The sequence below is a fragment of the Zootoca vivipara genome, chromosome 1 (genome assembly GCF_965207765.1).
Source record: "Zootoca vivipara chromosome 1, rZooViv2.hap1.1, whole genome shotgun sequence".
In the NCBI taxonomy this organism is placed as follows: domain Eukaryota; kingdom Metazoa; phylum Chordata; class Lepidosauria; order Squamata; family Lacertidae; genus Zootoca; species Zootoca vivipara.
Genome location: NC_142582.1, coordinates 88,719,117 through 88,732,455, shown reverse-complemented (window position 1 = coordinate 88,732,455; position 13,339 = coordinate 88,719,117). Strand labels below are relative to the sequence as shown.

The window sequence follows — 13,339 nt, the reverse complement described above, 5'->3', positions numbered from 1 at the left end:
GATGTATTTTCATCGGAGAAATGTTGGAGGTAATGCAGGTAAAGCTGGGAAAAGACCCCCCTCTGAAACCCTGGAGTTTCTTCACTGCCAGTCGTTGTAGGTAAAGCTGAACTAGATGGTCTGACCAGGTATAAGGCATGTTCCTAAGTAACTTGCATCGTTTTCTCAGTCTTGGGAATTGTAGTTAGATCAGGGATATCCAGTCACCCTCACAAACTATTCTCAGAGGTCCCTGGGGAGAGAGAATAACTATTAATCCCAGGGATCACCACTGTGCAGTCTGTGGGTGCACATGTGCCCACAGAGGCCTTCCCTGGGACCTCTTCTCCTAGAATAAGGCTTGAAAGTGGTGCTTTGTTCATAGAATCACAGAACTGCAGAGTTGGAAGGGAGAATCATCTAGTCCAACCCCCTGCAAAGCAGGGATCTTTTGCTCAACTATGTTGTAGTCAATATAGCAGGTTGTGGTGTCTACAACAGTTTCTCCAATTTGCAAAGGTGGCCACAAGCCCAGAAAGGCTGGTAACCCATGATTTAACCAGTTTAATTGTCTAGAAATAGCCTTACTTCTGACACCACAGCACCTTATGTCAAAAGCTGCAGACAGTTACAGAAAACAAAACTGGGTCATTCCATTCCTTATAAGAAATATGCAGCGTACATAAAGGGCTGTAGTTCAGTGGTAGAGCATCTGATCCTCATGCGGAAGGTCTCAGGTTCAGTCCCTAGGACCCCTGTCTGAAATCCAAGAGTGTCACTGCCAATCAGTGCAGGCAATACTGAGCTAGATAGACCAATGATCTGACTCGGTATAAGGCAGCTTTCTGCATGCGGCAGTTTCAATCACATTCACTTCCCATCTGTCAGCACACTCAGCTTATTCCTTAATTGGCAGCTTGCAACAGCTTGAAAAAATAGTGTAAACTGAGGAGGAAAAAGAAATGGTCTTTACGTGGAAGTCCTCGTGGGAGATTTTCATTGCATAAGGCATGTTTGGCTCTTCTTTGGCTTCAACGATGCAGCCGCCCAGAGGTATGACACCCTGCGGAGACACACCAAAGATTTAGGCTAGTTTGTGTGACTCCCTACTGAATTGCAGCTTAAAAAGACTCCCTGGAAAAGACCCTGATGTTGTGAAAGATTGAGGGCACTAGGAGAAGGGGACGACAGAGGACAAGATGGTTGGACAGTGTTCTTGAAGCCACGAACATGAGTTTGACCAAACTGCGGGAGGCAGTGGAAGACAGGAGTGCCTGGCGTGCTATGGTCCATGGGGTCATGAAGAGTCGGACAATACTAAACGACTAAACAACAACAACAACAACAACAACAACAACAACAACAACAACAGCTTAAAATGAGTTAGGGTCAATGGGTATCTATCATGGTGGTTTCTAGCTCATCCTTTGGTGAGATTAGAGAAAAACCATAAAATCCCCTGTTTAGATCTCCCCTCAGCCACGGACGACATCACTCTTTTTCAGCTGCGGCCCCTCTGCAGTGGCGGTCATAATAATATGGATCTATCTTAGACTGTTATATCTTTAAAGCACATTCTTACCCTCAAAGAATTTTGGGCAATGTAGTTTACGGGACAGAGAATTAGAATTCCCAGCAACCCTTTAAAAACTACAGTGCCCAGAATTCTTTGAGAGAGGAAATGTGCATTGATGGTTCTTTAAAGGTATAGTGTGTACACAGCCTGGTGCATTATGAGAAACTGTACATGAACTATAGAATGTGCATGTATTAATTTACAAAGCCCTGAACAACTAAGGTCCAGAGTACCTATGTGTCCACTTGAATCCTCATATCCAAGCTTAATCATTGAGATCTCCCATAGTGCCACTGGTTGACCCCTGAGTTAGGCAAAACTCAAGTGCCCACAGTGGAAATGATTGGGTACCCATTCATTCATATTTAAAAGGGACAAGAATCATAAATATACACATTCATGTTTTTAATGCCCAGTTAGCATTAAATAACCTAGGTTCTTCCAGGGATATCTTCTATGAAGAAGATACCCAAGAGTCTAGCTCCCGGTGTCTATGAGGAGCGCATTTGCAGATGCTGCTTACTTTAGGGTGGATATTAAAGTAGCGATTGTTTTCAAAGTTCTTCTTTTCATTCTCAGCATAGTAAAGCAGGAAACTCTCCTTGATGATAAAGAACCTGAAAAGAAAGGAAGACAGAAATACTAGAAACACTTAACTCCCCAATAATTTTGTAGGGATGACAATACTGTAGGTGGACTGTATCGTGATTCTGTGGAAAGTGCTAACATGACCAAACCTTGTGTTTGACCCCTATCAATGGGCACCACACTCTCTCCTTCCAATGACGTGCTGATCGGCTAGTATTGTAGCTGCCCTTACAGCTCTGTGCTTCCAACCAGTAGGCTGACCTGACACTATCAGACCTGAAAGGTTTAGAATACAGTAGAGGTTTTCAAATTTTCTACCCTCAGGACTCACCTGAGATGGCTGAAAATGACTGAGGCCCACTAGTCACAAAATGGTGGCACAGGGGCAGAGCCAGGCATAAAATGGTGGCAGACAGAAGCAGATTTTGGCATAATCAGCCAAAATAACAATTCAAAATAATTGTATCCATCGTTAGAAATTGCTACATTGTGAGTCAGCAAGTTAGAAGATAATTTGAGAAGCCCTTTTATTGCTAGTAGTTCAACTGTGTTGTTTTACACACATATATACACACACACCTACACACACACCTTCATGAAGAACAAGAGATACTACCTGAAAACAGTTACACATTGGGTTATAAAGTGGGGGTGGATTTGGATGAATCATTGAATGTGGTTATTTTTCGCCCTTGGATGGTGGCAGTGGTGTGCGTGGGCTATTTTGGGGAGGGGTCATCACCATAGCTGCCAAGTTTTCACTTTTATCGCGAGGAAGCCTATTCAGCATAAGGGAAAATCCCTGTAAAAAAGGGATAACTTGGCAGCTATGGTCATCACATGTGCATGAACATCCAGCCTCCCTCTCCAAGCCGGGCAGAAGCTTCCCAGGCTTTGGGAAATAGGCACCAGGGTAACATGTAGGGGACTAGTCTAGTCCCCCTAAGGGTCCACTGACTGCATGCCAGTGGGTGATGGCTATGTTTGTGGGGGGGTTTCACTAGCAAACCCAGCAGCAAAGGAGTTAGATCGAAAGAGATGACTACAAATTCAGTCTCTAATGGGTTGAAGGATACTCCCTTGCGACTGTAAGCCACCCCAGCAGTGAGAGTGTTCTATGTCACTATTATCTGTACATTTAAGTTTTAGCTCTGCAGTCTGGAGGGCTTAAGAATCTCAGGAGGCCAAATACTGGAATGATACAATGTTCCCCCATGTTTGCTCCTATGTGTGAAAGAAGCAAAGCAACACTAGGAGTATGAAAAAACCTGAATATAGAACACACTGACATTGTCTAGGGATTTGAAGCCTAAAGTGAAATGTAATTATCCAGGCCGGAGATTTGTTTTGAATGTTCTCAAAGTGACAAAAGGAGCTTGAGAGGTTTGCAGCTCCCAATATTTCTTTAGATGATAGGTTTGCCCTTAATAGCTAATATATTTCAGAGCAATTCCAATTCTCAGCCTTGGCAAAGGAAAGGCACTTTCTGTCTAAGCAGAATAAGGGCCTCTTGATTCATCATCCCCAGAAGCTCCTGCTTGGATAGGTGTTTTCTCCAGTTCCTCAGTAAATCACTCCAGAAGCACTTCCGTCAACAATGGCATGGCTAAATGCAAATCTCTGCATCCCCATCTCAAATGCAAAGTGTTAGTCTAGGGCAGGCATCCCCAAACTTCGGCCCTCCAGATGTTTTGGACTACAATTCCCATCATCCCTGACCACCGGTCCTGTTAGCTAGGGATCATGGGAGTTGGAGGCCAAAACATCTGGAGGGCCGCAGTTTGGGGATGCCTGGCCTAGGGATTCTTTAATATTTAGTTTAGTTATAGTCATTCATTCGTTTCTATACCACTCTTCATCCAAAGATCACAGGGCAGTTTACAATATAAAAACACAAAAATACATAACATGATATCAAGCAAGAATAATAACCACTCACACAGTTTAAAAGGCCACAGATTGTTTAATCAACCAAAGGCCTGGGAGAAGAAAAATGCCTGGTGCCTAGAGGTATGTAATGACTCCCACCTTTCATCCAAGAAACTCAAGGTCACCCTCTCCATATTACCCTCACAACAAATTGGTGAGGTAAAAAAGGTAAAGGACCCCTGGACGCTCAAGTCCAGTCAAAGGTGACTATGGAGTGTGATGCTCATCTTGCTTTCAGGCCAAGGGAGCCAGCGTTTGTCGACAGCTAGCATTCTGGGTCATGTGGCCAGCATGACTAAACCACTTCTGGTGCAACAGAACACCGTGATGGAAACCAGAGCGCAAGGAAACACCATTTACCTTCCCACCGCAGCAGTACCTATTTATCTACTTGCACTGGTGTGCTTCCGCTGGGACAGAGCAATGGGAGCTCATCCCATCACAGGGATTTGAACGGCCAACCTTCTGATCGGTAAGCCCAAGAGGCTCAGTAGTTTAGATCACAGCGCCAAGGGCCAAGCAGGGATTCAAACTCTGGTCTCCCAGGTCCTAGTCTGACACCACAGCCACTGCACCAACATCTGTTATCACCAACTTCATTAGGAGCCAGTTGCCTTTTTCTTGTCACTGTCAATATTTGAACCCACTTAGCAGGGCATGTGGTGATGGTGAAGGAGGAGGGAGAATCATTTTTTACTTCCATTCCGTCAAGTGAGCAAAGTTGCTTCATTTGTGGCCACATTCTGGGCTTTCTAGTCTTAAAGATTTCTTGGCATTTGGTCTTCCAGAACAGTGTTTCTCAACCTTTTTTGGGCCACGGCACACTTGTTCCATGAAAAAAATCACAAGGCACACCACCATTAAAAAAGTTTAAAAAATTAACTCTGTGCCGCCCTATATTATAATTATGACTGTAAGAAACACTTGCCAAATATTGCTTTCCGGCGGGTCAGCGCTGCCGAGTTCTTAAAAGATCCGGGTTTCTGATCCACCCCACCCGACCCCGCCGTCCCGTATCTTGCCCTGTGCGTGTTCTCGGACTTGTGAGAGGACGATTTGGTCTTCATGCCTCCGTGAATTAGCAACAAACTACCTTTTGAATGATGGAGATTGAATATTTTAAAAGTAGCTACTTGAAGTCCGCTCGATTTTCCAAAAAAGAGAGACAGGTGTGGCACTATTAGCTGCTGGGGGCTGCCATCTTGGCTAAAGGATTCTGGGATGATCCTGTCACGTGAGGCATGGGGAAAATGGAAATAATGAAAGCTGATTGGTCTGTGGAAACTAGAAGGGGCGAAGAAATAGGACGCCCAGGGAGGTGGAGTTTGCAGCTGCAAAATCGCCCTTCTCATTGCCGCACGTCGCGGCACACCAGCCAGCGTCTCGCGGCACACTGGTGTGCCGCGGAACAGTGGTTGAGAAACGCTGTTCCAGAAGACCTTGTTGTCAGGAGTATGGGCAGGAGTCAGGCTCTGGGGCCTGTAGTGCTTTGCAGGACTGGGGCCTGCCTCAGCTTGTGCTGGAGAAGCAAGGAGTGGCCACCCAGGTGAGGCCTCAGCTTGTGCTGGAGAAGCAAGGAGTGGCCACTCAAGTGAGGCCACTTGATACCTCACTGCACCTGGTGGCAGGAGCTGGGAGGGATAAAAGCCCAGCATTTCCCTTCAGCTCTTTACCACAGCAACGCTATCCCTGCCTGGTTGCATTCTGGCCTCTTGATCCTTGCTCCTTGGACCCTTGCCTTGCCGACGCCTTGCTCCTTGGACCCTCGCCTTGCTGATGCCTTGATCCTCGACCCTTGGACCTTCGCCTTGCCGACGCCTTGCTCCTTGACCCCCAGCCCTGCACCTGTTCCTGCTTCTACACCACTATCTTGCCTCTGGTCCTGACTTCCTCAGCCAGGGCTTCAACCGCCCGCCGACCGGACCGTGACACTTGTTTTCTTAGTGAAGAACTGAAGGCTGGAGGTGGATGGTGGCTTTTCCATGAGTGAAAGATGGCAGGATAAAGGACCGCTGCCCATGCTGTGCAGACTTGTTTATTTTGCTGCACTAGAAGAGCCTGACAAGTCTGTTCGACTGTGACCGTGGTGGGACACCTCCCCCCCCCCACTAGAACGCACATCACAATAAATTATGTTCTTTAGCATCCCACTTTTACTCCCTGAAAAAATATAAACTCTTCATTTTTAAAAGGTATAATAAAATGGATTCCATGAAGTTTAAAGACAATACCAGAGAAGACTTAAAGTGCAGAAATCAGATGTGGTCATTCAAAGGGCACTTGTGTGGAATTGCTTTCCCATTCTAGTCTTCCATCCTGCTTGAGCCCAACCTCCTAAATTAGACATGGGAGGTATCCATAAAAGTACAGACACATTTACCCTTACGCTTTATGCCAATACTTCTCCTTATCCCAATGCCAATTGCCTGACATCAGGTGCAGGACAGCAAAAAGCACCTCACAGCACCAATCCTGGAACTAAGCCCTCTTTGAGAGGAAAAATCAGCTGAGGGAATCTCTATTCTCTGAACTTAAGTGTTGTGGAGGTTAGCGCTACAGCTGGAGATAAGTGTTGTGTCTGCTGGCTTTTAGAGGATTCAGTACAGAAGATATCCAGAAATTGATGAAGCTTCCTTTTTAAAAACAACAACTAAAATAGACATCACATTAATGATGTCAAAAGAAATCTGAGGGTTCAGGTGACAATTGTATAAGCTCCCACTGTCACAGTGTTGCTAATTCTAGCTGGAGGACATAATGTTCAGGAGTGTTTCTCCAAAAATAAGACACCGTCTTATATTTATTTTTCCTCAAAAATACCCACCATGGCTTATTTTCAGGGGATGCCTTATTTTTCCCCTCCTCCTCTTCCTGCCGCGGCTGGCATTGCTGCTGCGCCTATCACTATGTCTTATTTTCGGGGTATGGCTTATATTCCTCGAATGCTTGAAAATCCTGCTATGGCTTATTTTATGACTACGTCTTAAAACAGGGGAAACAGGGTAGGTGGAAGGCTCCACACTCCTGCTTTAGGGAATGCGTAACCCCCTTCAGAACAGGTTGAACTCCACACACCTGGACAGGTGAACCAGTTAATAACGCTATCTCCAGCTTTTCTGGATTCTCAGGTGTGTGTGTTGTTGTTGTTTTTACTGACATTCAGTCCATTATCACATCCAGGCACTGATTCTGCCTCATGTGTTCTTTCCAGAGAACTACCTTCACAAACTGCTGAATCACACAGTATGTTTTTTTTTTCCTGTTCACATACCTGGCATGACTGAGACTGCCTTATGTGAAAGAAAGAAAAAGGAGCCAGATTGTGGGATCAACTCCACAAAAGCCTGTTTCCCATCCATAAATGTTTTGTTCCTAATGCACACAGTCAATGAGATTAGTTAGGTAATATTCATAAGCACGTTTTGAAAACATAAAAGGGCTGTGTTAAGTATTCCCCGCAGATTATAACATCGTTGTTGGGTCTTGGAGCCCACAATGCTTTTCTGGAATAGCTCCAGGAACTAAGTATAGCAACTAATTGATGTTGGGGTGATCTTTCCTCCTCTGGGGATATTCCAGTAAAAGTGGAACAAGGCAGCCTCCAGGGCGGTTCAGTTTTGAAACTGCTCAGTCAGATGCATGTGCCGCCTGGAAGGCTAAGACAGGCTTCCCCAACCGGCTACCCTCCAGATGTGCTGGACTACAACTCCCATCAACCGAAGTCAGGGTGATTTCCAAAGCCATTTAAATAGGTCAGGCAATATACATTTGGTGTGGAGGAGAGGATAAGGTTCGTGCTGTGTCCCTGTTTGTTAATTGCAGTTTTCTGTTTGACCATCCTGAATTGTTAACTAAAGTTTGTCCAGATATTTCCCCTGATTAATCATGACTCTTATATGGCTTTGGAACCTTAGTATGGTGCTGTGCTTCTCAAAGTGAGGGTCACAGATGGGTCCAAAAATGTTCCTGGGCAGGTCAAACAATGAGGAGCTTTTTAAAAACTTGCTTCCCCTATATTATTATTATTATTATTATTATTATTATTATTATTATTTCTATACTGCTTTATATTTTTAAGAAATATAAACCTACATCAAATAAAACAATCCCAACTGAAACAAAAAACAAAAAAATTCCTTCCAGTAGCACCTTAGAGACCAACTAAGTTTGTCATAGGTATAAGCTTTTGTGTGCATGCAAGAAAGTCAAATATAAAGTATACGTTCAAAGCAACAGGAAGCAGGAAACTAAAATGTTATCTTAAAGATTTCAAAATAAAACTTTACAAAGGAGGTCAACTACAGAATGCACATTTAAGGCAGCAAAGTTTACAAACACCATACCATTATTGTCACGAGGCTTCTAAATGACAGAGTTATTCCCTATATTTATGTACCATGGTTAAGTTCTATTCAAATACATACTGCTCTTAGGAATGGGCAGCACAGTTGTGCCAAAAATTTCACCAGCATTTCTTGTGACCATTCTTCATCAATAAATTCCCAATTAAATATCGATGAAGAATGGTCACAAGAAATGCTGGTGAAATTTTTGGCACAACTGTGCTGCCCATTCCTAAGAGCAGTATGTATTTCCCAAATACCACCCACTGTATCAGACCGAAAGCCTATCTAGGCGGGCATTCTGTTCTGGTCTTTATCTCTAAACCGGGCTTGGAACACACAGCATTGCAAACAAAGGATGCCTTCAAAGGAGAAGGACTCTTCTCTGGTGGTCCTGTTCAAACAGAGGATGCATGTAGATGATCCTGGGTAGATTCTTCTTCAGTGCCAACTTCTCTTGCCATTGAAGCCTTAATTCAGGGTGGTGGTAGGGATTTATAAGGAAAGTACAGCAGAGGATGGTGGGGTCACACATGCAACAGAGAGACCAGCTATGTTAGCAGAAAGAGCCCCTTGTTGCGTTCCCTTGGATTAACCTAACCTGTCCTTCCCTTTCCACCAGCTGCACTATGAGCAGAAGACGGCTTCCCTTCCTTGCTAGGAGGTGGTCCAGTATTGTGGCTGCTGAGTATTGGGTTGGGATATGAAACACTCATCTTAATTTCTCTGATGAGGTCTGAAGCTCATCTTAGTGGCCCTGGACACGTTTGGACAGTGGAACGGACTCCCTTGAGAGGTTGTGAGCTCTCTTTCACTGGAGGTTTTTAAGCAGAGGTTGGATGCCAATCTGTCATGGATGCTTAAGTTGTAATTCCTGCATTGCAGGGGGTTGGGTTGGAGTGTAGATGACCCTCAGGGTCCCTTACAACTCTAAAATTCTGTGAGTCTGTGACAAATAATGATGACTCAGGGCTGGAGCAGTCATGTGATGCTGGAGATACCGGTATGTCCCTGAAGCTCCTGGTGTTTTTGCTTTTTATCCAAAAGTAGCCACAGGGTTAGATCAAAACAGCGAAAAGGCCTGTTAACCAAACTAGGGGTGGGGTGGGAGGCTGTATGTCAGAAAGGAACTTTGGGGAAGGTTTTAGAATGGGGAAAATCTGTTGTTCAGCATCCTCAGGTAGGACTCGGGGAAACCCCTGCCTGAAAGTCCGGAGAGCTGCTGCCAGTCAGAGTAGGCAATGTTAGGTTAGATGAACAAGACAGGTTCCTGTGGTTGTTCCTTCATTACAAGAGGAAGTTACTCCCCCGCCGCCGCCAATTCCAAATTTGGAGCACATGCTTGGGCAAGCAAGAAATCTCCTGTTTCATTCCTGACATCTTAAGATAGATCTAGGAAAGACCCTTGTATTTCTGGGAAAGACCTACAAGTTCCCCATGCCAGCCCTACAACTAGCACCCCCTGATTCTTGCAGCTTAGATGCATATACGTATTTGAGTAACGCTACCTGCTAAAAGTGACCACTTCCAGCAATAAAACTGCTGAATTAATAATTACGCTCTGAGGCCGGAGTTGCATGTAAGCAATTTAGTTCGGAGGAAATGAGCATCGGAGAGAACTTTCTGCCAACTGTGAAGGAATCTTTTGCCCTTCAGTGTTCTCTCTCAGAGGGAATAAACCACCAGTCCTTGGCTCCTTTCAGAAACACCATGACTCTGCAATTTTAAATAGGACTTGCTTGTAAACACAAAATACCTTGGCTGTCATTTTCTTCTCGTAACAGATTAACAAAACTTGTGTCATGCTGAACTTATGAAACAAAAGGAAAGACGACAGGAAGATTTTTAAAAAAAGTCGTTGAGAGTAGTCTTTTCCTCATAAAGGTACTTTACTGATGATGGTGACACAATTTCTTCAATTATGTATGAGTATTTGTAGTCAAATCCCTTATCCAGAATTATCCATCAGGTAGAAGCAGGACCGGTTCCACATGACTCATAATTCATCACTAAGTCCCCGCAGCACTTCTACTCCCCATTTACTCAGGAGCAAGTTCCACCTGGGCCTAAGATGGGGGTCCACGATATCACTAGGTCCAGGGGCACATTTGGTATCCTAAGAAATTGTCATGGGTGTCTCAAAATACTCATTTCACAGAAGCAGTGATACTCAGGTCCCATCCAAAACAGGCAAAACGCCTACACAACCCCCTCCACTTTTTGTAGACATTCAGGTGTCTTTTTTTTTGTAAAGGAAAAGTGTCTGTGTTATGGAGACATCTCACATTCTCAGTTCAAACCACAACCTTCCCCAGCTAGCGTGGCAATTGTGAGAGCAAATGCGACATGGCTGAAAGTCACAGACCCCTATTGGATAGTACCTGCGACATCACTCACAACACAACTCCTCCCTGCCATGCTTGCCCTATGCCCTGCCTTCAGGTCATGCAACCAGTTAACCCAGAAAAGAATTCTGGGATTCAGTTCACACATCATTCAGCCAAAAGGGAGGAGAGCAGCTACTTCAGTTCCTGGCACAACTCCTGATCAACTGTGTTTGTTCCCCCCAAATCCCTACTGAAGGCAGCACCACACGCCACTAAAAAATGCCTGCCCCTCCCCAACCCAAGTGTTCTGTGGACTTCAAAAGGCCAATGCTATCCCTATCCCAATGCTAGCTCCAATTTCCCTTCCCTGGGGCACAGAGGGCAGCAGACAGAGACACCATGCCAGTCTCCAAGGAGGGCAAATGCCACTACACATACCTGCTAGCCTAGTACAGATGCTATGAAGTTGTAGCTGATCTCTTACAACACTGTGTCAAACACAACCTTAGCATTCTTGCTGAGCTCTCCCCTCAACTCTTGAACCCATCTGCATGATCATGGGACAGTTTTTCATGCCTGGCTGGCTTGAGTGCCGCCCAGGGACTTCCCTCGATTTTCTGGCTCTCCCCCCTCTAGCACAAACTCTATTGTCCACCCCACCCCACCTGCCATCTCCCCTTTTCATTGCAACGGCAGCTCTTTCCAAACGCTTACCTCCTGGACCACTTGGCTGAGGGTCGCCCGAAGGGTCTCTTCCAGAGCACTCCGTACAGCTGCACTTTGGTGCTGATATCCAAGGCATCTGAATCGGCAGGTTCCATCGATGGCGAAGGAGACACCGTGTTGGATTTTGAAGTGAACATTGTCGAGGGAGGGAGATGGATTTTTGATCTGGTTCTCTGCCTCTGCTCTGCAGCTCAGGGAATCCGATTAAATGCAACGAACCAGAAGGACGTAACCAGCCGCCCCGGTGGGAGAAACACACACACAGAGAGAGAGAGAGAAAGAGAGAGAGAGACCAGAGAGACTGAGGCTATGCTTTGAATCAATATCTGGACTGCTCAGTGCTCAGTCAATACCTGTCTCCCTGATGCAATGATGATGAGAGCTTCCTTGTGCCAGGTGCCCACTTCCCAATGTGCCGGAGAGATGGAGTGAGTCAACATTCCATCTGAAAACAAGCGAGGCAGAATGAACACTCCAAGCATCGCACGGCAGGCCAAACTCTGAATGTGCATGAGACGGTGGCAAAATGCCCACTGCAGCAGAGGCTGGCGCACGCTAATACTTAGCATGCATCTGCTTCTGTCCTGTAGACACAGGCCGAGTGGATTTATTTCTCCCTATGTATACAAAGGTATACACAGGTGCCCTGCAAATCCTGCTGGACAACAACATCCCTAAACATAAGCCAGGCTTGTGCCCCTGTAGTGCCTGTTCAATCATTTAACTGCATAAGCAGACTATTAGTTAATTTTTATTTAAAAAAAACCAAAAAACTATTAACCCTCTAGTGCTCTTAACTGCAGAGGAAAAAATGTACCCTATAAAAGCTTCCCAGAAGTTCCCATCATTCAGAAGGAGGGGGAAACAGGAAAGAATATGCTTCCCGCTTTGGCAGTTGTTCTGTCCGGTGATGGGGCATTGATTATATGGGGAATGGTAAAGATTGTCTGGAGCTGTTGAAAGGGTATAAAAGCCTCATGTTCCCCTAGTGCTGTTTTTGACTTTGTTCAGTCTAATATCAAGATTCCTTCACTAAACATGCCATTGATGAATTGTGTGGAAGAGTGGAAAGTCATTTATGCTCCCCTTTAGCAATCCCGGGAAGTCATGTAACCATCATCGTGCAGAGAGAGAGAGAGAGAAAGGCAAGGTATTATATCTTGTTCACATCCAAGTATCTGATTCTACGTTGTTGCTTTGCTGGCTTGAGAGCCAGCTCTGAGCCTGCCTTCCCTCACACGCCTGAGTATGATTTCAGACATTGGCAGGCATCAGGGGTAGGGAACCTCAGGTTGTGTGCTGAATGTGGCCCTCCAGGCCTCTCCATCTGGCCCCCAGGACTCTCTCAGGTCACACCCCTCATTGGCCCTGCTCCGCACCGCTTCAAATGTATTTGCCTGTCTGGAATTTGCCCTTGAACCTTGATCATCTTGCTTGCTTGCCTGGAGTGAGGGTGGATGAAGAGAAGGAGGGGTGTGTGTGTGTGTGTGTGTGTGTGTGTGTGTAAAGAAACCAGGGTTGTGGGAGAAATTCAATTCAGTTTGCAATTAAAGCTGATTTGAGCAAATCCACGCTCCCTGCCCCCAAAGTTAAACCAAAGCACAGCTAAAATTTGCACTTTGCCAAATTTTGTGATGCAGTAGTGAACATGTATGTGTGAACCAGGTCTGCTGTTCTGGACACAAAACCATTTCAGCCTCCTGTAAGACAATGAAAAAGTAGACAGACCATAGGTTTGTGGGTAGTAGGTTTTTTTGGGAGAGAACAGAGCCCTAAGGTACTCCACAAGTGAGTGATCAGGGGTCCCAAACATTCACCCCCAACACCACTTTCTGGACACGGCCCAGGAGGAAGGATCCACTGTATAACAG

The 13,339-nt window shown here is 45.4% G+C and overlaps 1 protein-coding gene across 1 annotated transcript in view; it reads right to left on the bottom strand.

Annotated features, from left to right (window-relative positions):
* PLEKHD1 (pleckstrin homology and coiled-coil domain containing D1) overlaps positions 1-13,104 on the bottom strand; it is a 30,047-nt gene extending 16,943 nt beyond the window's left edge. Inside the window, exons 1-3 of the mRNA XM_060273841.2 lie at positions 11,457-13,104; positions 2,079-2,172; positions 953-1,042 (exon numbers count right to left, since the gene is read on the bottom strand). Of these exons, the coding sequence (XP_060129824.2) occupies positions 953-1,042; positions 2,079-2,172; positions 11,457-11,605 (333 nt within the window). The 5' untranslated portion in view covers positions 11,606-13,104. The remainder of the gene's footprint in view (positions 1-952; positions 1,043-2,078; positions 2,173-11,456) is intronic.
* Positions 13,105-13,339: the final 235 nt, after the last annotated feature.